The 27,566-nt window shown below is 44.5% G+C and overlaps 1 protein-coding gene, 1 long non-coding RNA gene and 1 pseudogene across 3 annotated transcripts in view; 1 reads left to right on the top strand and 2 right to left on the bottom strand.

Moving 5' to 3' along the window:
- The window catches only part of TBC1D22A (TBC1 domain family member 22A), a 357,164-nt gene that overhangs the window by 166,226 nt on the left and 163,372 nt on the right, over window positions 1–27,566 (top strand). For both annotated transcript variants that reach the window (XM_074227261.1, XM_074227262.1), the window contains exon 10: window positions 18,455–18,530. In XM_074227261.1, the coding sequence (XP_074083362.1) occupies window positions 18,455–18,530 (76 nt within the window). The remainder of the gene's footprint in view (window positions 1–18,454; window positions 18,531–27,566) is intronic.
- On the bottom strand, window positions 7,674–9,010 carry LOC141515558 (alpha-enolase pseudogene; annotated as a pseudogene).
- On the bottom strand, window positions 15,429–25,212 carry LOC141515559 (uncharacterized). Its single transcript, XR_012476355.1, has 3 exons — window positions 24,377–25,212; window positions 16,865–16,953; window positions 15,429–15,526 (listed from the first exon to the last, which is right to left on the bottom strand). It is a non-coding gene; the product is annotated as an uncharacterized LOC141515559 (long non-coding RNA).

The raw sequence follows: 27,566 nt of genomic DNA, 5'->3' as shown, positions 1-27,566 counted from the left end.
TAGGTTCCCTAATGTTGATTTCCTACAAATCCTGCGAAATCAGAGACCTAGTCCTATACCTGCTCCCCTCTGTGTGATCATGGCCATGCCCTTTCCTCCCACTGGGCCTCAGAATTTCACATTTGGAAAATGAAGAGGTCGGACTAATGAATCTCCAAAGCCTTTCCTAACTCTTAAGAGCTCAGGTTGTGACAGGCATTGGGAGACTTGGTTTCCCAAGGTCAGAGACTTGGTTTCCTACAGAGAGGAGCTTTCTTCTCCAGTTAAACTGTGCTTTGAGAAGCAGAATTGTGTTAGCTGGAAAAGGTGTTCAGAACTGTGGCCTTCTCATTGCTTGAAGGAGCTGAGAAGGCTTGGCTGTGGGAACCCCTAGGGCCTGTAGGGTCATGGTTGTCAAATAGCTGATGGACTCAGACTTGTGGTGCTCCAGGCCAAAAGGGAGGGTCTGGCTGCCTGGAATCTGTGGAGAGGACCGTCCTGATGATGAGACTCTGTGGTGTGGCATGTTCAGGCTTGTGAGGGAGTGACTTATCCTTCCCTGAGATCTTCTACCTTTGGCTGAGCGACCACTCACTCAAGATATCAGTTAGCCATCCTTGAGGTTGGGGGGATGACCAGGGTGCAGGCTGTGTCCTTCTGTGAAATGTTTCTGTCTGTGAATGTTTCTTCTTTAGGATGTGGGAGGGTTTCATGGGTAGAGGACACTATTCCATTGGGTAGCATTTTGGAAGCTGCCCCAGGGTGGGGGGGGCGGTGTCAGAAGCAGGCAGGCCTTGCACCTCAGCCTTCCTGGGATTAGAAGATTAGAGCTTCCTTCTCTCTAGTTACTATGATCTCTAACTTCACACCATCCATGTTCTTGTGCCAGTCTTCTGCCACCCTTTTGGAGCTCCTTTGGACTGCAGGCTGTCTAGTTCATCTCTCTGTCCTCACTCTCATCCTGCCTAAGCTGGGGCTCCATTCTGTGGTTGACCATCCTTTGGCTTTACTGTGGGCTCTCCTATCCCATCCCCATTCCCAGCTTTTGTAGTCCTTCCCCTATCTCAGAGCTCAATTTTTGCGTGCCTTCACAAAGACTCCCCTGAGAGGGGCTGTGATCTTTGCCTGCTGGAATTTCTCTCCCTTTGACCCAGGTCTTGCCATTGTTCTTTCCTCCTTCTCCCTCATATCACAGTTATTTGTGCACTAGCTTTGTTAGGGGTTCATTGTCTCTTACAGTGTTTGTACTGGTAATGCCTAGCCCAGAGTATTGGAGTGAGTTAAATAAAGATTAAAGAAAGCAAGAAATATCCTAATGCTGGGGAATGTCAAGAAAAAAATCTTTTTTTCATTACTTTTTTTAGGTAATTGACAGGTGGTCCATCTCATTCTGGGTGGTCATGTTAATAAGAATGCTTAACTGGTGTCAGGGCCCCTGAGTCCAGATGCTGGCTTGGTGACCCTGGACCAGTTACTGGCTTCCTTCAGTCCTTGTTTCCTCATGGGAGAAATGGAAGGGCCAGTCCCAATGAGTTTGAGATTTCACTGTAGGAGGTGTGGGCCCCAGTGACCACTGTCTGCCCCAAGTTCCTGCCATCCACAGCTTTCTGAAAAGCAGGTGGAATCTGCTGCAGGTCTCCATGTTCCTAATGAGGAAACAGCCTCAGAGACAGGAAGTGACTTTGTGACGTCTCAGGGCCAGGGCCAGCACCCAGGTCCTCTGACACTCACTCTAGGATTTGTAGTTCACCTCTAAGAAGGAAGGCAGCAAGTGGCCAAACTGGCTTCTGAGACACCACTCCAGGGATGGGCCCAGCTCATTCTTAGTAGGTTTGATGGTGGAGGCTATGAAACTTCTGGATACTGGATCCCCAGAGCAAAGCTTCTTAAATTTGTTGAATTGTGCTTCTCATAAGGAAATATTTTTTGAGCATGCTACCTAGTATGGATATATCTGTGTATATAAAAATGCTTTTTTTTAAATTATAAGATTTTAGACTAAAACTCCTCCAATAATAATTATATTCTATATAAACCACTCTAAATATTGACATTAAAAAAGGCAACTATGAAATGGAATGTCCTTTGCTCTTATGGAACTACTGAAGTTTATTGCTTATGAGACCAACATGGTCATACTCATGCCTGAAGAAAATCTTTTTAGCAGATGTATGATTGGTTCATTGGACAGAGAAGAGACTAGAGGCAGAAAAATTCATTAGGAGATGTTGGGCAATCATCTGAGTGACAGGTGAGAAGAACCTGGGAGTGGAGAGAAAGGCTTGAATCGGTGAGATATGAAGGGAGAGATGGCAACCTCTCTGACTTGAGGGACAGTGAGGAGTGGAGAATACCACAGGGCTAGAGTTCCCTCAATGGCAGTTGAGAAGTTTGAAAGGGGAAGAAAAGATGGGGGAACTCATTTCATCTGCCGTAAAGATTGTGACTTGCCCATGGCTGCTTAGCCAAGACACCTGCATTTATTCCATCCCAAACAGAGGGTTCTCCTACTCAGTGGTGGGTCTCTACCCTAGAGTTTAACATCTCCAAGGGACACTTGGCATGGCCCTAAAGGGATCTGGCTGAACCCATGAGGTTGCTATGGGGTTGTGTGGGGCCAAGGAGGCATGATTGCAGCCTCTTGGAGAGGACAGTAGGCATGACTATATTAGAGAGGAGCGACATCATTGGATATGCAGTAGAGTTTGATATGGGACTTCATCTTCTCTCCCTCTGATTGGACCTCCTCATCAGAGGAAGGCTCAGGCTCACTCCAAAGGGTTTTGTTTTTCTCATGTCACTTGGGTGATTGTGACTGATGAAAGATGAGTCTGCTCCTTTATTCCAGAGGGAGTTGGCATCTATTTGTAAATAAAATCAGCAGAACAATCTAGTCAATGCTGGCTTTTCATTTTAAACGACAAGTTTGTTCTCTGATGAAATGGTTTATTGACAGGCCTGCCACAGGGAAGGCATGAGGCCTTTGGGAAGCATGAATTTAAAACCTGAGATGGCAAAGGGAACAGTCATCCGTTTCATTCTTTCCACTTACTTACTATGAGGCCTTGAGCATGGAAACTTGGTTTTCTTGCCCTCAATTTCCCCTTCTTTTATAAGGAACTGAAGGCATTTTGCCCTGCCTGTGTATTAGTGTATTGGAGTTGTTATTACAGAGTGTGTTTTTCTTGAAAGCTCTTTGTAAAGTGATGCTTTTAAAGTGATGGAAGTAGCAATTTCTTTTATTTTTGTTTGAGGATAAAAGTGTTGGGGGTAAGCCATTGTTGATGATGTTTTTGAAAAATTGAGGAGGAAGCTAGAGGACTAGAGACACTTCATTCTGTTTTTCCCAAGAAGGGCAGTAGATGAATTTGTCAAGCTGTAGACCGGTCTTGCTAGATTTTGATTATTGATCAAGTTCCAGAAGAGGGATTGCTTGCACGCAGCACAAAGAGAAACAACTTCCACATAAAGCACTCTTGCCTTTCTTAGGAGCTTCATCTCCCTTTTCATCAGGATTTCTGGACTGACCTTAGTTAGCTTCACTCAATTTGAACAAAGCCATCAATAAGTCTTTTGTGCTCTCCTTGAGCTTAAGCTGATTATTTGTGGACTAGATTATGGTCAAATGAATTTGGAATTGTTAGAATGATGAGATCCCACCACCACCACCACCACCACCACCACCACCACCACCAATAGTGATTAATGGATCTGACATCTTTGAGGGAAATATCTAATACACAGTCCAGGGACTCTCTTTAATTCTCTTCTGCTGAACATTTCAATCAATGACATCGCTATTGGTCCACTTGAAAAAAATCCTTAAGGTGGTAGATGAGTGATTCTGGATCAACTGTTGTCTTATGACCTCAAATGAAGGGCTGGATCTAGCCAATTCCAAATGAATGAGCATCAACCTGAAGGGTCGGCTTTGATTTTTCTCCTGCTTAGACCCTTCAGTTTAACCTCTGCCCAGTGGAGCAGTCTAGGACCAGTCTGTGTCTTAACTTAGCACTGACCAAGTAAACCAAGCAAAAACCCCTTTTACTATTTTGTTTTGGCATTGATGGTATTTCTTAGGCAATCCTTCAGGGGTGTAGAAGGTACTGGGACTGAAGTCCTTGCAATAATTCTCATCCCATGAAAAATAAGCTTTGCTCATAGTTTGTCACATCTGTCATTATTTCACAACCGTTAAGGGGCCTTAGGCATATCCTTCGTTTTGGTATAATTTTTTTGAGGACAAGGACCTATGTCTTAGAGGTTTTTAACCTGCAGACTGAGCTTTATCTCTTCCCTCTGTCAGGATAGTAAGGGTTCTTTTTCAGAGGTGGTGTGGTCAAAACGTGATGTCCAAATGATTCCATTTGTACATTATGTTCAGTTCTGTGTATCTGAGTTTAAGAGGAAAAGAACAGATGAACAGGAGCCCATAAAGAAGAGTGTGAACTAAATGCTTAGATCTCTGATAACTGTGCCAGACGCAAAGGAATGGAGGCAACTAGTGTTGAGGAGAGGGGTACCTGTTGGTCTCTTCAGATATCTGTAGTATGTATGAAGGGTGGCACATTTGAGATCAGTATGAAGAAGAGGTGCCCTTGAGCCCCCTTGAAGAAGCCGGCAATGGATTAGAAACTTTAGTGTTTAGAATGACTGGAGAGGATTGTCAGAGCAGCCAATGATCATCTACTCTTATTAAACTCATCAACTCTTCCATTGATGGTGAATTAGTCACTACTCAATGAAGCAATACATTCTATTGACGTCTTTGAACTTGTTTAGCAAGTTTCCTTTCCTTTTTATATCAGGGGAAATGATAAGTAATATGATATGGTAGATAGAAAGCCAGCCTTGAAGACAGGGTCATTTGGGTTCAAGTATCTCCTCTGGCATGTGCTGGCCAATGTGAACCTTATCAAGTCATTCTATTTTTTTTTTTTAGTTTTTTTTTTTAAGGCAATGGGGTTAAGTGGCTTGCCCAAGGCCACAAAGCGAGGTAATTATTAAGTGTCTGAGGCCAGATTTGAACTCAGGAACTCCTGACTCCAGGGCCCATACTCTATCCACTGTGCCACCTAGCCGCCCCAAGTCATTCAATTTCTTGGCACGTTAAGCAATTGTCACCATATGTTCTAGAGAAGATGTTGACCTTCATTACTAAAAATGGAGTTGGAGCTAGAACTGAAATTTCTTTTTTTTGTTATATAAATATTTTATTTGTTTTTCAATTATATATAATAGTAGTGTTTACCTCTCATTTTTTGGTAAGGTTTTGAATTTTACACTTTCCCCCGACCTCCTTCCCATCCCCCCTCACAAAAGGCAATCTCATAATCTTTACATTGTTTCCATGCTATGCATTCATCAGAATTGAATGTGTTGAGAGAAAAAAAAATCCTTGAGGAAAAAATAAAACATCATAGATAGGAAAATTATGTAGAACATAAGATAGCTTTTTTAAAAAAAATGGAGGTAATAATCTTTGGTCTTTGTTTAAACTCCACAATTCTTTCTCTGGCTACAGATGGTATTTTCCATTGCAGATACCCTAATATTGTCTCTGATTGTTGCACTGATGGAATGAGCAAGTTCTTTAAGGTTGATCATCACTTCCATATTGCTGTTAGGGTATACAGTATTTTCTGGTTCTGCTCCTCTCACTCAGCATCAGTTCATACAAGTCTTTCCAGGCTTCTCTGAAATCTCTTCTCTCCTGGTTTTTTTTTTTTTTTTTTTTTTAGTTTTTGCAAGGCAATGGGGTTAAGTGACTTGCCCAAGGCCACACAGCTAGGTTAAGTGTCTTAAGTGTCTGAGGCCGGATTTGAACTCAGGTACTACTGACTCGAGGGCCGGTGCTCTATCCACTGCGCCACCTAACTGCCCCTCCTCCTGGTTTCTAATAGAGCAATAGTGTTCCATCACATACATAGACCACAGTTTGTTCAGCCATTCCACACTTGATAGGCATCCCCTCAATTTCCAATTCTTTGTCACCACAAACAGAGCTGCAATGAATATTTTTGTACATGTGATGTTTTTACCCTTTTTACCATGATCTCTTCAGGGTATAGACTCTGTAATGGTAATGCTGGATCAAAGGGTATACACAGTTTTATTGCCCGTTGGGCATAATTCAAAATTGCTCTCCAGAAAGGTTGAATCTGGAACTGAAATTTCTTCACCTGGGAGAACCTCATACTAACAAAATCCCTAGGGTCAGCCTTATTGTGGCATAAATGGGATCTTTTGTTTTTGAAGACTATATCCATGTGACATAAACTTGTCACATGCCACACAGTAAAGGTTTCATATATGGCCTTGTGGACAGATGGAATTGACTTTCTGAGGACCAGCCCAATTAAACAAAGATGGGTATTGAATTAATAGATTTTTTGTGATAATTCATGAAACAAAGGATAATAGTATCTTCCCCCCCTTTAAAAAGACCATCATGAAAATAATTGTAACTTATGTACCAACATTGGTTAGAGACAATCAAGTTGGTTGAATTTTGTGACTCAAAATTAAGTCGACATACATGCATAAACTTGTTGACTGTAATGTAATATTATAAAATGGGAATGAGGAGGAAGTTTTGGGAGAGCAAGGTACAGGGAGAAGACATGAGAAAGACCATATTGTTTTAGATCTTTGGGAGCCTTGAGCCTCAATCTCTTGAACACTTTCTTTAAAATTTGAATCAGTGGGTGCTAGACATGGAGAGCACCAAACAAAAGCAGAGCAAACCAGAAAGAAAACAGGAAAAGCAGGAATTATCTTTGAATGACCATTTCATCAAACAGTTGATATTCAGATATGCAACAAACTAATGATGATGTTATCCTTTTATCTCTAAGAAAACCATGGCATCAGGGAGGTGATGCCATGACATGCATATGAATTAAATTTGAGTGTGGTGGGTGCTGTGCTATGCCATTAGTCTCACTTTCTCCTTTGGAGCCATCTGGATCCAGTGGCCAGATATGAATCAGGATGACTGGAGATAGCACTGACTGCAAGGCAAGTGACTTGCCCAAGGTCACAGGTAGGGAATCATCTTAAGTCATATTTGTACTCAGGTCCACCTGACTTCAGGGCTGATGCTCCATCCAATGTGTCATCTAACTGCCATTTTTTTATGAGAGAGAGGGAAAGGGGAGGGGTGGGGAGTGGTCACCCTTAGTGAGAATTTATCTTTAGTGGGCAGTTCTGAGCAGTGTCATCTCAGAGAGAAGCTGCAGAGAAGAAAGAAACCTTGGTAATCATTCAACTGAGCCATGTCCTCCAATGAGGATTGAAGGAAGAATGGAAGGAGAGCTAGATGGAAAAGAAAAATGGAAGACGGTTTTCAAGACAAGTTTTTTTCCAGTGGATTACTGAATACTTTTATTCTGCACATAGAATCCATTAAAGGATCTGGCCCGTGGGCTTGTTGGGGGGCTGCATCACAAGTATATGACTCTGTACATCAACACTGGGGGTGGGGGTGAGAACAGATCATTCTACCCAGTCACAAGATGAGGTCTTCCAAAAAAGGACCAAATGATCAGATACCAGAAGAAGCTGTGAGAACACAGAAAGGTGGAAGAGAGAGGGGTGGAGTTACGTAGCACTGAGCCCCCATTCCCAAAACAAAACTGGTCTACTACTTGGTGCTGCCCATTCTTTGGAGGACTTCTACTGAGGTGACTGTTGACTACTAGCTCTGAGGCTTCATGGTCATGGAGCTTACTTGGCCCAAGGGTTTCTGAAATTCCTTCCAGTGAATTTAGCCTTGCTGCCCAGTTCTTCCTCAGTTTTGAGAATTTGGTTATACTTGGCCAAACGCTCAGATCGGCAGAGGGCCCCAGTCTTGATCTGCCCAGTGCAGAGACCCACCAACAGGTCTGCAATGAAGGTATCTTCAGTCTCTCCAGAACGATGGGAAACCATTACTCCCCACCCATTGGACTGGGCCAGCTTGCACGCCTGGAGAGATTCAGTCATGGAGCCAATCTGGTTCACTTTGAGCAGGAGGCAATTGCAAGCTTTCTCATTCACAGCCTTTTCAGTGTGCTTGGGATTAGTCACTGTGAGATCATCCCCTACAACCTGGATGCCTGCAGTTTCAGTAAAATTCTTCCAAGCTTCCCAATCATCCTGGTCAAAGGGATCTTCAATAGACACCACTGGATAGTCCAGGATGAAGCTCTTGTAAAGGCCCCCAAGCTCAGCAGGTGAGATGTATCTGCTGGGATCATCAGGAGACTTGAAATCCAAGTCATATTTTCCAGACTGGAAGAATTCAGAGGCAGCAACATCCATGCCAATTACAACCATGTCAGTATAGCCAGCCTTGCCAAAAGCTTCCTTCAGCAGCTCCAGAGCTTCTTTATTCTCCAGGATATTAGGAGCAAAGCCACCTTCATCTCCTACATTGGTGGCATCCTGTCCATATTTCTTCTTAATCACATTCTTCAGGTTGTGGTAGACCTCAGCTCCAATGCGCATGTCCTCCTTGAAGTTTGATGCTCCAACAGGGAGGATCATGAACTCTTGCATTGCTAGCTTGTTACCAGCATGGGAGCCACCATTGATCACATTGAAGGCTGGAACTGGCAGGAAGACTTCTTCATTGCCTGCAAGATCAGCAATATGGTGGAACAAGGAGACACCTTTCTCTGCAGCCCCAGCCTTACAAACAGCCAGAGACACTCCCTATGGCATTTGCTCCAAATTTAGATTTATTCTCAGAACCATCCATCTCTATCATCAATTTGTCAATCTTTTCCTGCTCCACAACATTCAGTTTCTTGCTAATCAGGGTCGGAGCAATAGTTTTATTGATGTGCTCAACCGCTTTTGAGACACCTTTCCCCATATAGTGGGTCTTATCATTGTCTCGGAGCTCCAGTACTTCATGGATGCTAGTAGAAGCCCCACTGGGCACAGCAACTCTGAAGAGACCTTTTGAAATGTAGAGATCAACTTCAATGGTGGGGTTTCCACAAGAGTCAAAGATCTCTCTTGCAATGATCTTCAAAATCGACATGTTGAATTTCTGTATGGGGCTGACTCCGTGGGATTCAGAGGAGAGAGGCAGAGGCTCAAGACAATTTTAACTAGTACACTTCTGAATCAAGGACAGTGGAGCTAGTCCTTCAAGACTAGCACTTGAGCCCTTGATAGGCTTTTTGTGGGGGTAAAAGAGCCCTAAAAAAGCACCAGATGAATAAAGTGACCTGATTTGAGGAGTCCATTGGGAGAGGCAGATATACAAGATATCTGAAGGAGGTAATGAAGTTGTGGGAAATATCTCATGCCCTGTTAGGGCCCCAAAAGGCAGCCAAGAAAATATCAGTTATATTTCTCTCTCCCAGGTATCTCAAACTGAGCACCATCTCTGTGCAAAGCAGAGGCATCTGGGATGAGCATGAGGAAGGAAAAAGCAGGATTTCACAAGTCATCCTCAGCAGCGAGCCCTCCTTTACCAGGACCATTGGGAATGAAAGACATAGAGAACATCTCATCCCATTATCCTCATTATCTGTTGATTAATACAGTAACACAGTGCCTTACCAGCTCTTTTCCAGCAAAGGAGGCTCTTATCCATTGGACAGAATTTTTCAAAGTTTGACTTAAGGGTGGAAAGAGCCCTGTTGAATGACCCTTTAGATATAACTGTGTAGGAAGACAACTGGGTGCTCCCCAGAGGGGTTCTTAGTGGGAGTCTGCTGTTGGACCTACCATACACTCCCATTTGTGAATGACGATTACAGTACCTCTAGGAAGAAGATGTCTCTATTCCCAGAGAGTGGTTGCATCTGTCCATACACAAGAATGACCAAACAGACGAGGAATTGCTGTCACTCAGATCTGCTGTGACCGTGTCCACCAGTAAATATATCTGGAACAGACTCACAATGGAATTGGAGCTGGAGAAGGGACAGGGCTGCTTTCAGAAAATCACAGCAATCCTTTGCCACCAGTAACAAGAAGAAGAAGAAGGAGGAGGAAGAGGAAGGAGGAAGAAGAGGAGGAAGAAGGAAATATTCAGGTGACACTTTGAGGTTTGTCAGGTACATTACCAAGATGATCTTATCTCATCCTCAAAAGCCCCTGGGAGGCAGGTGTCTTATTGTCCTCTTTTTGCAGTTGAAGAAACTGAAGCAGCCTGAGGTCATGTCTGCCTCCTGGTTTACCTTTTAACATCCTGAGCAAGTTGTCATTGGAAGTACCTTCTCTCCGAATGGTGTTAGCATGTTTGGAGTAGGGGGTATATGGAATCTATGCCTCAGAAGCTCCCTGTAGGGAAATTGTGGGACCCAGCTCATGAATGGTGCTTGGGAATGCCAGGTGGGTAGGCAGATTCCTTGTTGTCCCTCTCATGAGCTAATGGTCTGGTGCCCTTGAGTGCCTTTGGATCTGTAAGATCTTCCTCTTCTGGTGCTTCTTCAGCATGACATTGTATAGTTAAGGGGCTAGCTGCACGTACTTCCTTGTGATGTTTGGCCAGGAACCAGATTTCTCATTGTCTTAGGGACTTGGGGTCATGGCCCTTGGGGAGCCTGGCACCTCCCTAGCTGTCTGCATCAGTGATGTGACTGGCTCTGAACTTGAAATTGTACCACTGCCTTCATGATCTAGTCGTATTTATTTTTGTTGTTTTCAATTAAGTTCCACATGGCAAAGTGTATAGAACACTTTAGAGCCCAGGAGAACCTTGGCCTCTGGCTTCTCTGGGATGGAATAGCAAGTGGTGAAGCTTGCTGCATGGTCAAGGTGGAGCAGACCAGCTGTGACTGTGAGGGCTGGCCTACAGTTTATGAGGCGACCGCTGACGCTGACCACCCTTGTGGTTCTCTGGGGCACTGACGTTAACCACCATTTGCGTTTTATCTTCGTTCATACAAAAGATTTTTCCTGGGTACCTTCTGAGTGCTTGACCCTGGCAGAATGAGTTCATTGAGTCACTCTGGGCTGAGAAGCTGACAGGAAGCCATTGGGCCAGCAGAACTGACTGTGCTCCAAGTAAAGTCAAAGGCGAAGAGGTGAACTCTTAGCAGCTTGGTGTCTTTAGCCAAGTCACTGAATTTTTCTAGCCCCTTTTTCCTCATATGCAAAATGATCATCCCTAAGCCCCCTTTTCAGACCTAAAAATGTGACTCTGTGAGCCTTTGAAGCAGTGAGCGGTGCCACTGGTTACACTGTTTGGATTCCTCGTTTGGCACAGAGCATGTGTCCACAAAGGAGTCGTGTGGCCATTCCTGTGGATGAGCTAGGGGAGAAGTGGCCCACCCAGGCTTACTCTTTCCTCCTGGCTTTGAGACGTTGGGCTTGGCAAGGGTGGTGCTTACCTCACTTGGTGGAGGAATTCTATATCCCTTGAGAAAGGGGAAGTGTCCCAAAGCGTCTTCCTCGATTCCACGTCAAAAGTTATTGCTGGTGTCTCCTTTTTAATTTGAGATCGTTTGTTTTCATTTTCTCTGTTGGTTTTAGTAACTCAGTATCACTTTACAATCACAAATCCTAATGGGTGAGTTGGTGTGTAGTGTCACTTTTTATACTTGAAAAGAAAAATCAAATAAAGTCCCTGTGACGGGCTTTTCAAAAGTAGAAATTTAGAATCTTACGCACTTAATGGAATCTTTGATTCTCCCATCTGTTCTCCTATAGTTAGAGAATTGTTTCCATGCTCAGAGAAAATCGAATAGGTACCTGGCGCCATACTTAGCAAGCAGACATTGAATGGAAACATGTAGAAATGTGTGTAAATGAGATGCTGGTCCCTTCTAATTGGGGCACAGTCCTGCATCAAGGAGCCATGGTTTTGGGGGGCTCTTGGTGATCTGAGGAGGCCAAACAGGAGGTGAAGGGTCTGGAGTCACAAGGCAGTGTTGACACTTGAGTAGGAGAAGTCTCGGGAGAAGGAAAGGGACATGGAAGATGGGTTTCGTTTGTGGTGGGGGTGAAGGTAGAGGGAAGTCCTTTAGGCTTTAAATAAGAAGCATCCTGATACTGAGAGTTGTAAAAAGCAGCCTGGAGGAGCAGAGAGGAGTGAGCTCTCCATCCTTGGAAGTATTCATACAGAGGCTGCTGGCAGCGGTGTCTTTTTCAAGGAGCTTGACTTGATTTGATTCTTTTAGTTTTTTTTTTTTTTAGATTTTTCAAGGCAATGGGGTTAAGTGGCTTGCCCAAGGCCACACAGCTAGGTAATTATTAAGTGTCTGAGACCGAATTTGAACCCAGGTACTCCTGACTCCAAGGCTGGTGCTCTATTCACTGTGCCACCTAGCCGCCCCAGTTTTTTGTTTTTTGTTTTGTTTTTTTTTTAGATTTTTCAGACTTGATTTGATTCTACCATCATAGATGTCCTTGTGTCTGTCCTGTGCCCTGTCCTGATGCTCAAACAGCCCCCTAAGCACAGGACCGACTGATCGTGAGACTGCACTGACTCCCTGTTGTGCAGAATAAAACACAGACTCCTAGGTCTTGTCCTTTACAGTCTCTTGTTTTCCTCCCTCCCTCCCTCCCTTCCTCTTTTCCTCCCTCCCTCCCTCCCTCTTTTCCTCCCTTCCTATGGAGAATTATACTTTTAAATGTAGGTGCTCTGTCCAAAGGAATATAAATTTGAATTACTTAAGCTTTGCCAGATTTCTTGAAGTTTGGGGGCTAGATTTTTTCTTTGCTAAATCTGTATTCTCTCTTTGCTCTTTTCCTCCTTGTCTATCATTTTTTCCTGTTTCATTTTGTCCTCTTGGAATCAATCACTGGCTCCTTCCCAGGTTCAGCTCCTGTACCTCCTGCCAGAACAGGCTTTTTGCCTTTGACCTTCCTCTAACCCCCCCCCCCCCGCCACCCCCGAGGCTGATGCCTCTTCTCATCCAGCAGACAGAACAGGACTTCAGATTGATTTTGCATGTTATAGGTGTACGTGTGTTTTTCCCTGAGCACATGTCCTTACTCTCTCATAGGAAGCCTCTGGACGACAGAGACTCTTTTTATCTTGGCAGCCCCAGCACCCCACAAAGGGCCTGACACATAGTAGGTTTAGCATAAATACAATTAAGTCATTGGCTTCCTGACTTTTCTTCTCTTTAAAACATTTATTATTCACTTGTCATCTTACAGTTTCCCTAGAGATCTGGGAAAGACCTAAGCCTAAGAAACCTCCCCCTGCACCCAGAGCCATCCCTAGTCATTCTATCCATCTCTGGTCACTGGACCCAGATGGCTCCGGAGGAGAGAGTGAGACTGGTGATTGATCACAGCACCCCCCCCCCCCCCCCATTCAGTTCATGTGCTTGCCATAGCTCCTTGATGACCTTGGCATCCCTGAGGAGGAAGGAGCAATAACAAAAACTTTTTCATCAGCTCCCCTCCCCCCTCCTTCAGTTGAATCCAGTTGGGTTTGTTAGCATAACTGCTCAGAGTTTTGTGTTTATTAGTAGGTGCTTCATGGTTGTGGAATTGACTGTAGTAAAGGGGTTTCCTGCTTCAGCTAGGGCTTGGACTAAAGCACCTCTGGTTCCTTTATATGAGATGCTACACATGAACTTAGTATAGAGCCTACTCTATAGAAGTTGACTCCTTCCCCACCTGCCTTCCAACCCTACTCTTTGGGCAGCTCATCCCCACCTCTGGGGTGGGAGCCTCCTGAGGGCTAGCGCTAGGTTATTCTGATTGTTGTATGGTGTCCAGCATGGCCTGGTGCCAAGGGCAGGCTCCCTTGGCAGCCTTAGGAGCTGAATACTAAATGCAGTGGGCAAGTGATCCTCCTGGGCCAACATAAAGGGGCAACCACAGATGTGGGGGGCAGTTCCTGCCTCTTGGCAGGCTCAATTAAACCTGCCCTTGCCAGAGGAATGACCTGTACCACCGATGACAAAGCACTTGGCTTTCTTTTCTCATTGGTGCAAAAATGGGATTTTGGTTTCATGGCTTTTTCTAAAAGAAGGTTAATTTTTAAGGGGAGGTGAAGCCTTGCTGTCATTTCTCCCTGCCTACAACCTTTTGCTTCTTTAATGATCATCCTTTTCCCTGCCACATTTCCCTGAGTTTCTCCAGGTGTGCATTTTTCTCCTGTTTTAGCTACTTTTGCTGTAAGTGAAAATCGACTCGTTTTTGCTCTCTTGGGACCCCTGCTACCTGAGGAGTCATCTATAATTTGTGATCGATGGCTCTTTGCCACCACTGACCGTAAAGTTAGCAATACGAATCAATACCCAAGGCCTGGGGGCAGAAGGGCCATTTTTTTCTTGAAAGTAACCGTGAGGTTCCAAGACAGGTTTAATTTCGACAAAAAAGTGGGATTTTTTCCTATTGCTTTTCCATACTTTTGACATTCGTAATGCAACAGGGTATGAATCTCTAGGTTTGGGTTTTCATTGTTATTGTATTTTAGGGGAGTGGATGAAATCATGGAAGCAAAGCTGAGAGAATTTCAGGTGATACAATTATTCCTTTAATATATATTGCTTCTAGGCAGGAAGTGTCGCCTGCAATCACTGCTTCCAGCCATGCTCTTGAAGGTGTGGACAGTACCCTCCCTCTCCCCCCTAGCCCTGGAGGGGCTGAATCTTGGGTAGCAAGGATGGCATCAGGATCCTCTCTGGCCTTCAGCCTGGGAGTGACCCTCCAGAGACAGTTTTCTTTGTAGACTTTTGGGGCTCGTCCCCTTGCCGGTGTTCACTTTCCACTAACAAAATCTACTCGCGACTTGTCCACAGGCCATTACTTCTTGAAATATGGCTTGCATATTTGCTTACTCCAACATCACTGTTGTTCAAAGATTCATTACTTAGCAAGGCAGCTTCTCTGAGGAGGAGGAAACTGTTGCCTGTCATCATTTGTTTTCTGCATTTCTTTTCCACTGGGAGACATGATTCAGTTCCAAGAACTGGTTGGTGGTGTGGATGACGGGAATCTAGGGAGAATGGGACTGTGTCGTCTTGGAAGTTGTCATGGCAGAAGAAGGGAATGCTGATAGGACTAGGGCAGAGCAGAGACTGAGAGTGAGGAGACCCCATTAGTGCCCTGTCCCCAACCTGATGGGCAACCCCTTCCCAAGGCAGCCCCGTCCATTCTGATTCTTGACGTTCTTCCTGATGCCTCTCTGTAGATTTGTTGCTGGTGTTGCCGTCTTTTGCCAGGCATAACAATAACAAGCCCAGTCTCTTACCTTGAGTCTGCCTTTCAGACCTTCATCCTCCTAGAAGTTTCTCTTCTCTCTTTTTTTTTACATCGCTGTTTTGTTTTATTTTTTAAGAAAGATTTCATTCACTTCGAGTTCCACAATTTTCCCCCCATTCCTGCTTCCCTGCCCCCACCCCCCACAGAAGGCAGTCTGTTAGTTGTTACATTGGTTCTATGTTATACATTGTTCTCAGTTGAATTCCTTAAGGAAGAAAAATAAAGTATGAGATAGTAAAATTACTTAATAATATAATTTTTTTTTCTAATTTGACAATTATAGTCTTTGGTCTTTGCTCAAAGTCCACAATTCCTTTGCTGAATGCAGATGGTATTCTCTGTTGCAGATGGCCCAAAATTGTCCCTGGTTGTTGTCCTGCAGGGATGAACAAGTCGATCAAGGTTGATCATCACCCCCATGTTGCTATTAGGGTATACAGTGTTTTTCTGGTTCTGCTCATGTTGCTTAGCATCAATTCATGCGAATCCCTCCGGGCTTCCCTGAATTTCCATCCCTCCTGGTTTCTAATAGAACAATAGTGTTCCATGATATACATAGACCACAGTTTGCTGAGCCATTCCCCAGTTGAAGGACATTTACTTGATTTCCAAGTTTTTGCCACCACAAACAGGGCTGCTATAAACATTTTTGTACAAGCATTTAGTATTCAGCTCCTACAAATATAAATATTTTGGACAAGTTTTACCCTTTTTCATACCATTCAGGGAATAGACCCAGTAATGGTATTGCTGGGTCAAAGGGTATGCACATTTTTGTGCCTTTTAGGCATAATCCCAAATTAGAGAGGTTTCTCTTCTGCAGACTAAACATCTCCACTTCTGTCGATCAAGTGATTTTTGTAGGATGTGGCTCTTGTTGCCCTGTCATTCTCTTTTCCTTCCTGGGTACAGTTCACTTTACTAAGAATTCTTCTAAGTGGTGTAGTGGATAAAGCACTGGCCTTGGAGTCAGGAGTACCTGGGTTCAAATCTGGTCTCAGACACTTAATAATTACCTAGCTGTGTGGCCTTGGGCAAGCCACTTAACCCCATTTGCCTCGCAAAAAAACCCAAAAAACCCCCCAAAAATGTCTGGGGCGGCTAGGTGGCATAGTGGATAAAGCACTGGACCTGGCGTCAGGAGTACCTGGGTTCAAATCTGGCCTCAGACATTTAATAATTACCTACCTGTGTGGCTTTGGGCAAGCCACTTAACCCTGTTTGCCTTGCAAAAACCTAAAAAAAAAAAAGTCTGAGCATGGGTAGGCCCATGAGCTCCCTCATTTGGGAGCTTGTAGCTTAATTCCTCTGAGGGGGGAGTCACTTCCTAGGCTGCCATGTCACAACTGCTCTGGTTGCCTTAGGTTCCTGTCATCAGCTATGTCCATCCATGCTTCCCTGGCCTTACATTTATGTTGATACTCTTGCTCCATAGACATTAGAAAAATACATGTTAGAGCATCCAGAGGAAAAAAGATGGTTGAGGTCTTTGATGGGATCTTCAGAGAAGATATAATAATGACCAATTCATGCTACAGGAGGCTGACCTGACTCACCTCACTGAAGCATTGAGAGTGTGTTTGGATAGCATTGGCCTCGATGCCCAATGGGGACCTTTCTGACTCGGATTGTATGAGCATGACTCTGTAGTGATGCACCCTCCCCCCCAGTACCTTATGCCCGGATACAGGGTTGGAGCCTTGTGACCACTTACTTGCCCATTTCTAGTATGGTCACCAAGAAATAGAACCTTGTCATGCATCATCTTGTCCCAGAGTAAGATAGTGGCATAAGTCTACAGACCTGGGGAAGAAACAAAGGAGAAAGCCACATCAAGAACTTTCTGATTGGGATGGCTAGGTGGCACAGTGGATAGAGCACTGGCCCTGGAGTCAGGTGTACCTGAGTTCAAATCCAGCCTCAGTTGTGTGGCTTTGGGCAAGCCACTTAACCCCATTGGCTTGCAAAAACCTAAAAAAAAAAAAACAAACAAAACTCTGATGCACTCAGGTTTGAAAATGATGCCTATGAAAGACACCTCAGTTCCCTTATTAGACCATCGAAAGCAGCTTAGCTATCAAAAGTCAAACAGTCAAACATGCTGGTGGGACTAATGTTGTCAAGACTAGAGGCTGGGAGGGGATTGTGGGTACACAGGCTATTCTAACAGCCATGACGCAAATCATCTCTAAGTAAACTGCCACCTGGACAGTCTCAGGAGCTGGCTTGCCGCCCTGAGAGATAAGGTGAGCCGGAGTCCTTGGGAGCCAGAGTCCTTGGGTGCTGGACATTCTGCCCCACTGACCAAAGGCACTAGACACAGCTGTGCCTTATCATCTCCTCCCTAACGTACCCCCCCATCCTGTAATGCAAGACGCTGCTTGTACACGCCGCTTGCACCTTCCCCCCCCCCCATTACCTCATTATTCTTTGTTCTACCCCGGAAGACCTAACAGTATATATGTAATAGCTAAGCAGTAATAAAATTGAGCTGGAGGCATAAGGCAGTAGTGGCTTGACTCCTTATTCTCAGCTCCCCTCCTGGAGGGAGGTCGCCACTGTGGGCCCCAAGGAAGCAAGCCACAACAGGGGATTGGCCGGGAGTCCTGGCACCTACCAGTGCGGTCCTCTTGTCACTTGGAGCCTTGTTGGAACCCATTGAAATCAGAGTTGCTCCCTTCTTTGAGGATGTTTTTTGTGCAAGAATGTGGTTTTCCCCTCAGGATGTCCTTTTGGGGATGCTTTGGGAAACATCCCGCTGGACTCCTCTCTGTTTTTCTGGTATTCTAGCTTGGGACACCAGGGTGGGGCAATATCATACCATACTTCCCAAGGGCTTGTCAAAGAAAGCCTTCCCACTCCTTGGGCCTCTGATAGCTCCCTGGCCAATCTCCTCCTCTACAACTATTAATACTGTCCACAAAAATTCCAGAATCTGGGAGTTGGAAACCTAGGCCCTTTTGTACTCCCTTCCTTGGGCCTGAGCAATGAAAATGAGTTAGCAGAGGCCTGGCGTGTTGACATTCTCATCACTGACTTTCTGTACTTTGAGGAATATTATACCCTCCAGTTTTCTTTTATATTTGCAATTCACATATGTTATGAGCTGGGCCAATAAAAATATCCATCTCCTTTCATTGAACATGGACTGGAGGCTCAAGAGCTGGGTCAGCATTTTGGCTCCCTGATCAGGTCCCTTCGTACCAGTCTCAGTTTCCACATCTGATGAATGGGGATGGATGGCATAATGACCTTGTCTTGGATATACATCTTGATGATTTTTTTTTCTGGGCTCTTATTTTAGGATAACTACACCTTTGCCCAGCCTGGCATACAAATGAAAGTGCGTCTTTTGGAGGAGCTTGTCGGCCGGATCGATGGTAAGTACGTTCACCCTCTGTGTACTGCCTGCCCTTCCTAAGCTCTGCATGCCTCACTGCACCCATCTCGGCTCTGTTACCCATCGTGACGGCATAATGGACGATGCCTTCTCTGGCCCCATGGCCCAGAATCGAGTGTAGGACTGGCCAAGCATGGGCCAGTCTTATTCCTTTGTATTAAGCTCAGTAATCAGAATTGAATGGGCAGCTTTGTGCATGAAGGTGCTGATAGGGGGCTGGGGACTCAGCTGGGCAGCCTTCCTTTTGCATCAGGCTCAGGGAGAGTTTTCATTCTCAAGGCCCAATGCAGGCTCTCCTTCGACCCTCATGGGGGCCTTGGAGCATCATTTTGCTATCAAGGATGTCAGAATAATTTCTCTGTGGAATCCAATTAATTACCAAGTCTGGAAATAACATCTTTAATATTGTAGATAAATTACAATGTGTGGTGGAGTAATTTCAGATGATACTTTGCAGATTTAAGGAGGGTGCTTTGAAATACTCTCTACCTTCATCCTTAAAATCACTACCCCCATGAAGTGCTGACTGTCACATTGCAAAAGCAGAGTTTAATTAAATGAAATGTGAGAGATAATGCTTGCCCACTCTAAGCATATTCTCCGGGTACTTTGTGGAATTAATGAATAGAGCATTAACCAAGTGCCACAGAGCAGAACTAAACCTCTCTGGGTGACACCAACCAGGCAGCAGCGAGATTGTGAGGCCAGACAAAATGCTGTGTCTTACGTGACTTCCTGTGTTCACGAAGAATGGTGTTATTGTCCATACTAGAAGTCAACCCTCAGAACGTAGGACTGTCCATTGGCCTCCACTTGTTGGAGAGATAGTGGGCAGGGACCTTCTTAGGATATGAGGAAAGGAAGACCTACACAGGCATGCACAATTTTGTGTAGAGACACATATGAACGCATGCATGCCTGTGGTCCTTTAGAAATAGGAGAAAACCATGAAATCGTTCTTTGATATTCATGGTCACGATTGACTTTCCCAAAGTGAAGGGGCTGACCAGGGCCTGGGTCTCCCTTTTGATAGATGGGGGATTCCTTAGGATCCCAAACTTGGATCCCAGTGGGGTCAGGGCCCTTGAGGCCCCATAGGCAGGAAGCTATGGGGCCCCACAGGCAGGTCGGTCAGTTGATTTTTCAGTCAACATACAGTTCCAGATTTGATGAATGATAGGTTCAGAGTGAGAATTGGGGCCAGATTCTGACTCCAGGCCAGCCCCGGGTCCCCTGCAGCCCCACTGCCATTAGAGCAGAGTGCTGCTGGAGGACTTTGTAGCCATTTGTACTTGAGGTTGGGTCCTGGAGTGCCTCAGCTAGGCCCTAAAGAGCTGGTGATGACCAATCTGGGGCCTTCAAGCTCTCCCTTGAGACTCTTTTTTTTAAAGTTTTTGCAAGGCAACAGGGTTAAGTGGCTTGCGCAGCCCACACAGCTACGTAATTATGAAGTGTCTGAGGCCAGATTTGAATTCAGGTCCTCCTGACTCCAGGACTGGTGCTCTATCCACTGTGCCACCTAGCCACCCTGAGACTCCTTTCTGTGAAGTTGGGTGCAGTTTCTTCCAGCTGATCTCTGGGCCAATAGAGTTGGGAACTAGAGTGGAACAGCTGTTGAAAATTTTCTTTCCACGTTTTCACACTTTTCACTCATTTCAAACAGAAATTTTCCTTTTATGAATCTTGCACTTCCCCTTAACAACAGTTTCCCTAGAATCCTTGAATTCTGTGAAGTTAATTGGGAATAGAGTCTCTAAGCAACTGTCTCTTTTGTCCTATGTTCTTTGTGTAGCAAAATCTGGATAGTGCTAGAAGGAAGAACCTGGGTTTCAAGGGGCCAGCTCTCATGCATATCCTGAGCTCAAGGCCCTGGCTCTACCACTGCCTACATCTATGTCCTTAGCATGTCTCTTCTCCAGCAGGATCTTGGTTTCTTCAACTGTCAAATAGGCCTCTTCTGGTTCTGATGTTGGAGCATTCAGGACCCTCTTGTTTTAGAACTGTAGGTAGCCAGAGAGGTTTCCTTGAGTCTAGAACTAGACAAGGGACTCAGCCTTGCTTGGACTCCACCCTTCTTCCCCCATCTCACCCCTAGGCTGATTTTGTGTCTGAGAAAAGGCACTGATGACAAATGCTATGGAATATGATTAGGGTGGTAACCATTGTGAAACCAGGCCATATGAAGAGGAGTATGTAAGTAATTGGGAATGTTTGCTCTACATAAGTAGACACTTGGATATGATCAAAATAGCTGAATGCCTGCCATGGGGAAGAACAATTGGGCTGTTTCTCTGGATCAGTAGAAAGTCAAACTTGGATTCCCTTTGGAGCATTCCTCTTAACAATGGAAGATTCTGGCAGAGGGATGGTTTCCCTCCAGAGATAATGAGCACCTTGTCCCTAATGGTCCTGGAGCAGGGTCTTGGTGATGCCTCACTGGAGATTCCATAAAGATGGTGGTTATTATTGAGTTGTGTCCAACCCATTTGGGGTTTTCTTGGCAAAGATACTGGAATAGTTTGCCATTTACTTCTCCAGCTCATTTTATAGAAGGGCTGAGGCAAACAAGGTGAAGTGACTTGCTCAGGATTCTACAACTAGAAGATATTAGGGCTTGGATAGGAACTCCAGAAGATGAATCTTTTGGTTCCTAGCCCAATCTCTGTGACTATGGTACCACCTTGCTTCCCCAAAAGTCTTGTGTGCTTATGAACAAGGCATTCCTTTCAGTTCTAAGGATCCAGGGCTATTGAATCCTTAAACTGGGATTGAACAGACAAGTGTCCTGGATCTGAAAATGGAGAGGCTCGGGTTCTAGTCCTGACCCACAGACTCCCTCTCTGTGTTAGCAGTATGCTGTGGAACCCTACTCAGAGAGGGCAGGCTTCAGCTGCTGCCATATGCAAGTCCTCAGAAATGAGCATATTGTGTGTCCCCCTGGCATGGGGAGATGGAAGAAGCAGAATTGTGGCTCTGGGAGAAAAGTCTTTGAATGGGAGCTATTCCCTGGTTAAGAAATGGTCAGAAAATTTTCTAAGAAAGAAATCCAAGCCTCATGAAAAGATGCTCCAACTCCACCACTGATAATTAGAGAAACACAAATTAAAGTAGCCCTGAGTTTGCTTATGCCCATTTGACTGGCAAAGTTTGCCACGTCTGCAGTGCTGAAGGAATGATGGGTTGGAATAGTGGCATCACCGATCGCAACTTCCAAACCCTCAGACCTAGTGCTTACTTACCCCTATGCTTGGCACATAGGAGACACAATTGATAACTGTTTATTGATTGATTGATGATTGAGTAATCCTATTTATGATCATGATTGATCCATTTGCATTGCGAGTTGAACCCTTGATAAACATTCTCCTTTCCCTGGAAGCCCTTTTTGTACAAGACCATACTTTGTGGATATTGTTCATGATGTCTTTTTCTAGTCATAAAATTGTGTCTGTAAGAACCAGCTTCAGGTTGAATCAGAATCAGAAACCAAAGATCTGAGATTGGCTGTGAATCTGTGGATCTGTGAAAGAGTTACTTACGGGTCAGCTAGGTGGCTCCGGCCCTGGAGTCAGGAGTACCTGGGTTCAAATCCAGTCTCAGACACTTAATCATTACCTATCTGTGTGGTCTTGGGCAAGCTACTTTACCCCATTTGCCTTGCAAAAACCCTAAAAAAAAGTGTTTACCTGCCTGAGACAGGAATTCCTCAAAGTATGTCAATCCTCACTGCATTCCCGTTTTCTCTTCTTCTCTTGGTCTCAGTTTTCTCATCAGTTAAATGAGACAGCTGGATCTCTGTAGCTCAAAATCTACCAATTGTACCTGAAAGACTGTTTGGTGTCTTGGGGGTGGGGGTGGTGCTAGGACAGATCATAAGAGCACAGTAGGTTAGCTAAATCCTTCAGGCCTTTGAATAGGGGAATGATGATGGGAATAAATAGAGCTATGTCCAGTATGGTGAAGCTGAATTTGCCTTCACTTCTTGATGGGGACCCAGGCTCTCTTCCTTGATCTGCCTCTTCAGCCGCCTGCTGGACAGCTCCCTTAGGTGTCTGCCTCTGCCAGATCTCCTATTTTCCTTTCCCTCAAGCACAACTTCCATTTGACTCAGATAGCTACCTTCAGCTCCCTCTTGGTTCTGTTGCTGTCTCTCTTACCATGCATCTTTTGGCCTCATCTAGGTTTTCATCTGTATGTCCCCCTCACTCTACAGTTCTATCCTGGCTATCCTCTCTCCTTTTTTCTCTTTAGGTTGTATCTTTTGCTTATCCCCCAGCTTCCAGAGCTATAATTAATCTTCTCTCTACTCTGAGTGAACCCCAGTTTCTTAGTGCCCATCCTAGTCTCATCCTTGGACTCTTGCTAGGTATCATAAACTGTCTGTTGGCCATTTTAAACTAGACATTCCAACTCAGAAAATGCCTGTCAGAAACAGCTCAGTATTATTCCCTGAACCGCCCCCCCCCGACTCCTTCTAGTGTTTGCAGGTCCCTCCATGCCCATTATCCTCACTCCTCAGTCTCCCTTGCCCCCTGAATCCAGTTTCTTGATAAATCTTCCTGTCTGTCTCCCAGCTTCTCATTCTTTGGGCTCCTTGTCTTTGCCCACTCAGTCAGCACGCTGGCTCAGAGACCCCCCCCCCCCACCTCCTCCTTGAATGAGAAATCAATGAACAGGCATTTCTTAGATACCTAGAGCCAGACCCTGGGAAGTACCCAAAGTGAAGCCATCTCTGAAATTCTAATGCAGTTCTATTGATGCAGCATGCAGATGTAAGAGGGCCAAGTCTTCTCTGATGGAGTGGCTCTAAGGGGGGGGAGTGTATTCCAGGCTTCAGGGATGGCCCAGAGTACTAAGCTGGAGACCTTCCCCCAGCTAGGGAGGCAGGCTTTATGTGGTGTCTCCTAGATTATTGTTTGGGGTAAGTGGGTTGGTCCCAGGTTATGGAGCACAGTCAGATACAGAGAGGGGAGCCAAAGTTATGTAATGCTCACCCCTCATCCCAAAGCATCTGAGGTAAGCTTCCTGGGGCTGACAGCAAGGGTTTCAGGCTGGAACGTGGTGGTGGTCAGACTGGGATAGGTCATGGTTCCAGAGTAATTGGATGGACCATTGGGAAGGGTTCAATGTTAAGAAAAGTCTTTCCAAAAAATGTGGACAACTTAAATTGAAGAGAGGTAGCTAGACATTCAGTGCCTTAATTCTAGTGTTTGTTACCAAACTGGAGGCAGTAGATAGGAACCTGTAGGAATCTTTGCTTGCCAAGGGCAGAGACTTTGTTCAAACACATTTAAGGGGCAGGGGGCTTGTGCAAAAATAAATCTAACTTCTAGAGAGAATAATAACTTGTGGGGTGTGTGATTGGGGCCCAGTCAAACTGTCCATGCCATGGGAAGGCCTGTTCTGAATAGCCCCCCACCTTTTTCCTTCCTTTTCTTTTTTAAATTCAGGTGAAATGTGATTTTAATGTAATTTCTCAGAAAGCTGTCTGGGCTACATTATAAGATCCAAATTGACTTTATGCTTTCAAGATGAGATTCAGTTACAGCTGGTAAAGTAGATTCCAGTTTATGACTGCACGGGTAAAATATTTTTATTTCAACTACAAGGGAATCGATTCAGGACCAAAGAAATCAATCAGAGATGGAGGCCAGGCCTGGACTCAATGGGTCAGGGAAGAATCCCAAGGTCCATAGTTCCTCCACCACCCATCCTCATGAGGTCCGAAGGAAAAGAGGTCTCTCATTTCTGACCCTATGAAGTCAGGATTGACCAAAAAGCCATGGCATTACCATGAGGGTAAAATAGATGAGGTCTCTGACTTACCTGAACTAAAGGAGCAGCCTCGGGACCTGGAGAACCCTGTCCCTCTGTGTTCTCATGTTGAGAATTTGGATCTTGATTTCCTAGCCTCAGAAGTCTTTGCTTATGGTGGTCACTTTGGATTCACAGATTTGCACACCCAAGAAGCTGGCTTGAGCTCAGGGCATTGTGGGCTTGCTAGCATGCGATGCCATCCCAGAGAGATGTTCTGCTTCAGCAGGGGATGAGGCTCGCATCAGTGGAGGTATTCAGGCAGGATTGCCCTAGACTGCTTGTTGAGTACTTGTAGAGGAAATTTGTGCTTCGGCGAGAGGCCACCTGAGTCACTCCCAGTTGGGAACTTCTCCTGTCTGGGCTGCCCCATAGTGGCTCTCACTGGCCCCAGGGCAGTCGTGACCATCTCCGGAAGGCATCTGATGAAGGGTAGAGGAGGTGAGACCCAGACTATTGCCCGTTATCAGAGGGAGGCACTTCATTTTCGGCCCTGGAGTTGGCATCGGGCCCTGCGTCAGTTGGATTTCATCAATCTTTGTTGTGCTGGGCTCCCTTTCTTTACTGTGCGCCAATCCAACAGGTTTCCTCAACTTCTGGAATGCTTCCCTTTAGGAGTTCTTAAACTCTAGTATTAGATACATTTGCTATTATTTGCTCAGCTTCTGAGTTGATGAGCACCCCCAGATTCCAGTTCTCAGCCCCTAAAGAGTTGCCTCATAGAATCCTTTCTCCTCTCTTGGCTCTTTGGGGCATAGGGCTCGTAGTGGTTTTGTGGGATCATAGGGCATACAGGGTTTAAGCACTTTTCTGGCACTGTTCTCTAACATGGCTCGATCAATTCCCAGTTCTACTTTCTGGGCCTTTGTGTTACTGTTTTCCACCCCTTCTCTGCATTTTCCTTTGTGTCACCTTTGTCAATCTGAGTGGCTTAGAATCCCAGAACTGCTTTGGTTTGCATTTTTCTAATCATTCGTCATCTGGAGCTTTTTCACATCTTTTGAGAGCTTAGATTTTTTTTTTTCTTTGAAAATGACCTGTTTTGTGTCTTTTGATCATTTTTCTATTGGGGAAATACTCAAGTTCTTATAAATATGAATCAGTTCTTGTGTATCTTTTATCAGAAAAATTGCTGCAGAGATTTTCCCCCTTGTTACCTGTTTACTTTCCAATTTTAACTGAATTCATTTTATGGAAAACCTATTACAGGTTACATAATCAGAATTATATAATTTATCTTATATCAATTATATGTCCTGTGTTTAGTCTAGAGCTGTTTTTTTCTTGTTCCTCTAATTTGTTGATGCCCATTTATGTCAAAGTCTTGGATCTGTTTGGGGCTTGTCTTGGCATATGGTATGAGATGTTCATCTTATGGAAAAATACTTGTTAGTTAATAATGTTGTTTGAACCTTACTTTATGTGACTGGGAAATTGTCTAACCCAAGGCTTATGATAGAGGTCAGGTTGACCTCATGGCTGTGGGGAATGCTCAGATCTCATCCAGGTTTTGTTTTGGGTTCCTCAGATTGGACTGTTTATACCTGCTGATATTTATCTCAAACTTCCCTGCTGCCCAAGTTGGGCCAATCGAGCCCTTTTGTGCACTCTGTAAAAGGTACCTCATACAGACTTGGGAGGGAGCCCCACCTTTTTCTGACTCTTTCCTTTGTTAGATGACCTAATACAATTCTTTCTAGAGCAGCAACAGGTTGGGGAGTTTATTCTCTACCCACATTTCTCCAGTCTGGGCCCTACTGCTTTCTAGTTTTTCCAGTTTTGTTGAGTCCCTAGTAATTGGAATCGTTGGGTTTATTGACTTTCATTTGTTTCTCTATGTTTTGTACCTAATCTATTCCATTGATTGACTTTTCTGTGTTTCCACAAATACTAAATCATTTTCATTATTACTGCCTTGTAGGATGATACCGTCGACTGTTAGCTGTCTTTTTCAGTGATATTCAAACCTTGTTAGGACCCACTGAACTGGAAAGATTTTGGTTGTGAGTTTAGGAATGGACTTGTGTGTGTGTTTTCTCTAAGTACCCACCTCTCCAGGTGGGTAGAAGATGGATATGTTTGGGACCACAACAGCTTATGAAGATTGCCTACTGTGGTGGTTCTAATCAAAGAGTGGAAATACTGCAGGTCCCAGACTAGGGGGATCTGTATCTAGGCAAGACCTTGTTGCTGCATTCTGTTATAATGTTAGGCTCAAATAGTATTCTTACCATTTTTAATAGCCTAGAACATTATTCTATAAGAGTATTAGAATTTAATGTTATTGTTCATTTCTAAAAAAGCTGAACAGCCAATTTTTAATAAAGTCATTTTCATCAGCCATCTTCATATCATGCAGCTACATCATTAGTAAAATAAAAGGGAAAATGAACACTTGGCAGATAAAAGCAGGGGTTTTCCCTGAGTAGGGTGGTTGGCTAGCTTTTCCTTTCTCTCATCAGTATATACACATGACTTCTTGTTCTCTCAAAGCTGTCTTTCTCTGATAAATAAAAACATTTATTTTGAGAAAATAGAAGAAAGAAGTTGGTGAACATACTAGATTTGAAGGAAGGGTGTTGAATTTATAATGAGAATGGATAAAAGAAGCCTAGCATCAGTGTCAGGAGACCTTGCTGTCCTTAGTGTCCTTAGTGGAGGACTAATCATGGGTGAGGAGCTTAATCTCTTAATGCTTCATCTTCCTCATCTTAAAGATAGGGAGTTTTCCAGATCTTGCTGCCATTCCACAAACTGGTAAATTGCTTCCATGGAAAAGTTGTACCTTTGTTTTTAAATAGAAAACTTAGTGTCATTAAAATAACTTCATAATTTTTTTAAAAAAGAAATCTGTCCTGTTTCCCTCTCCTCCCCATCTTTCCTTTTTGTCCTTTCTTTCATCCTTTTCCTTTTCCCCTTCTTAGATTCCTTCCCCCTTCTCCTCCTTCTCTTCACTTTCTTTTACTTCCTCCTCCTATCTTATTCTTATTCTCTCCTCCTTCACACTCCCATTACTTACTCCCTTCCTTCCATTTTCCCTTTCTCCTCTTTCTGTTTCCCCTTCTCCATCTCTTAAACTCTGGATACAACTCATTCATTGTCCACTTGTTTCCTGGGTCCTAAATCTGTGCACCTTTGGGTGAACTCCCAAGGCCATCTTTCTTCAGGAAAATAGAGGTGTGTGCAGTGGGAGTGAGCAAAC

The sequence above is a fragment of the Macrotis lagotis genome, chromosome 2, assembly GCF_037893015.1.
Source record: "Macrotis lagotis isolate mMagLag1 chromosome 2, bilby.v1.9.chrom.fasta, whole genome shotgun sequence".
NCBI lineage: Eukaryota > Metazoa > Chordata > Mammalia > Peramelemorphia > Peramelidae > Macrotis > Macrotis lagotis.
This window is presented reverse-complemented; position numbering and strand designations above follow the sequence as displayed.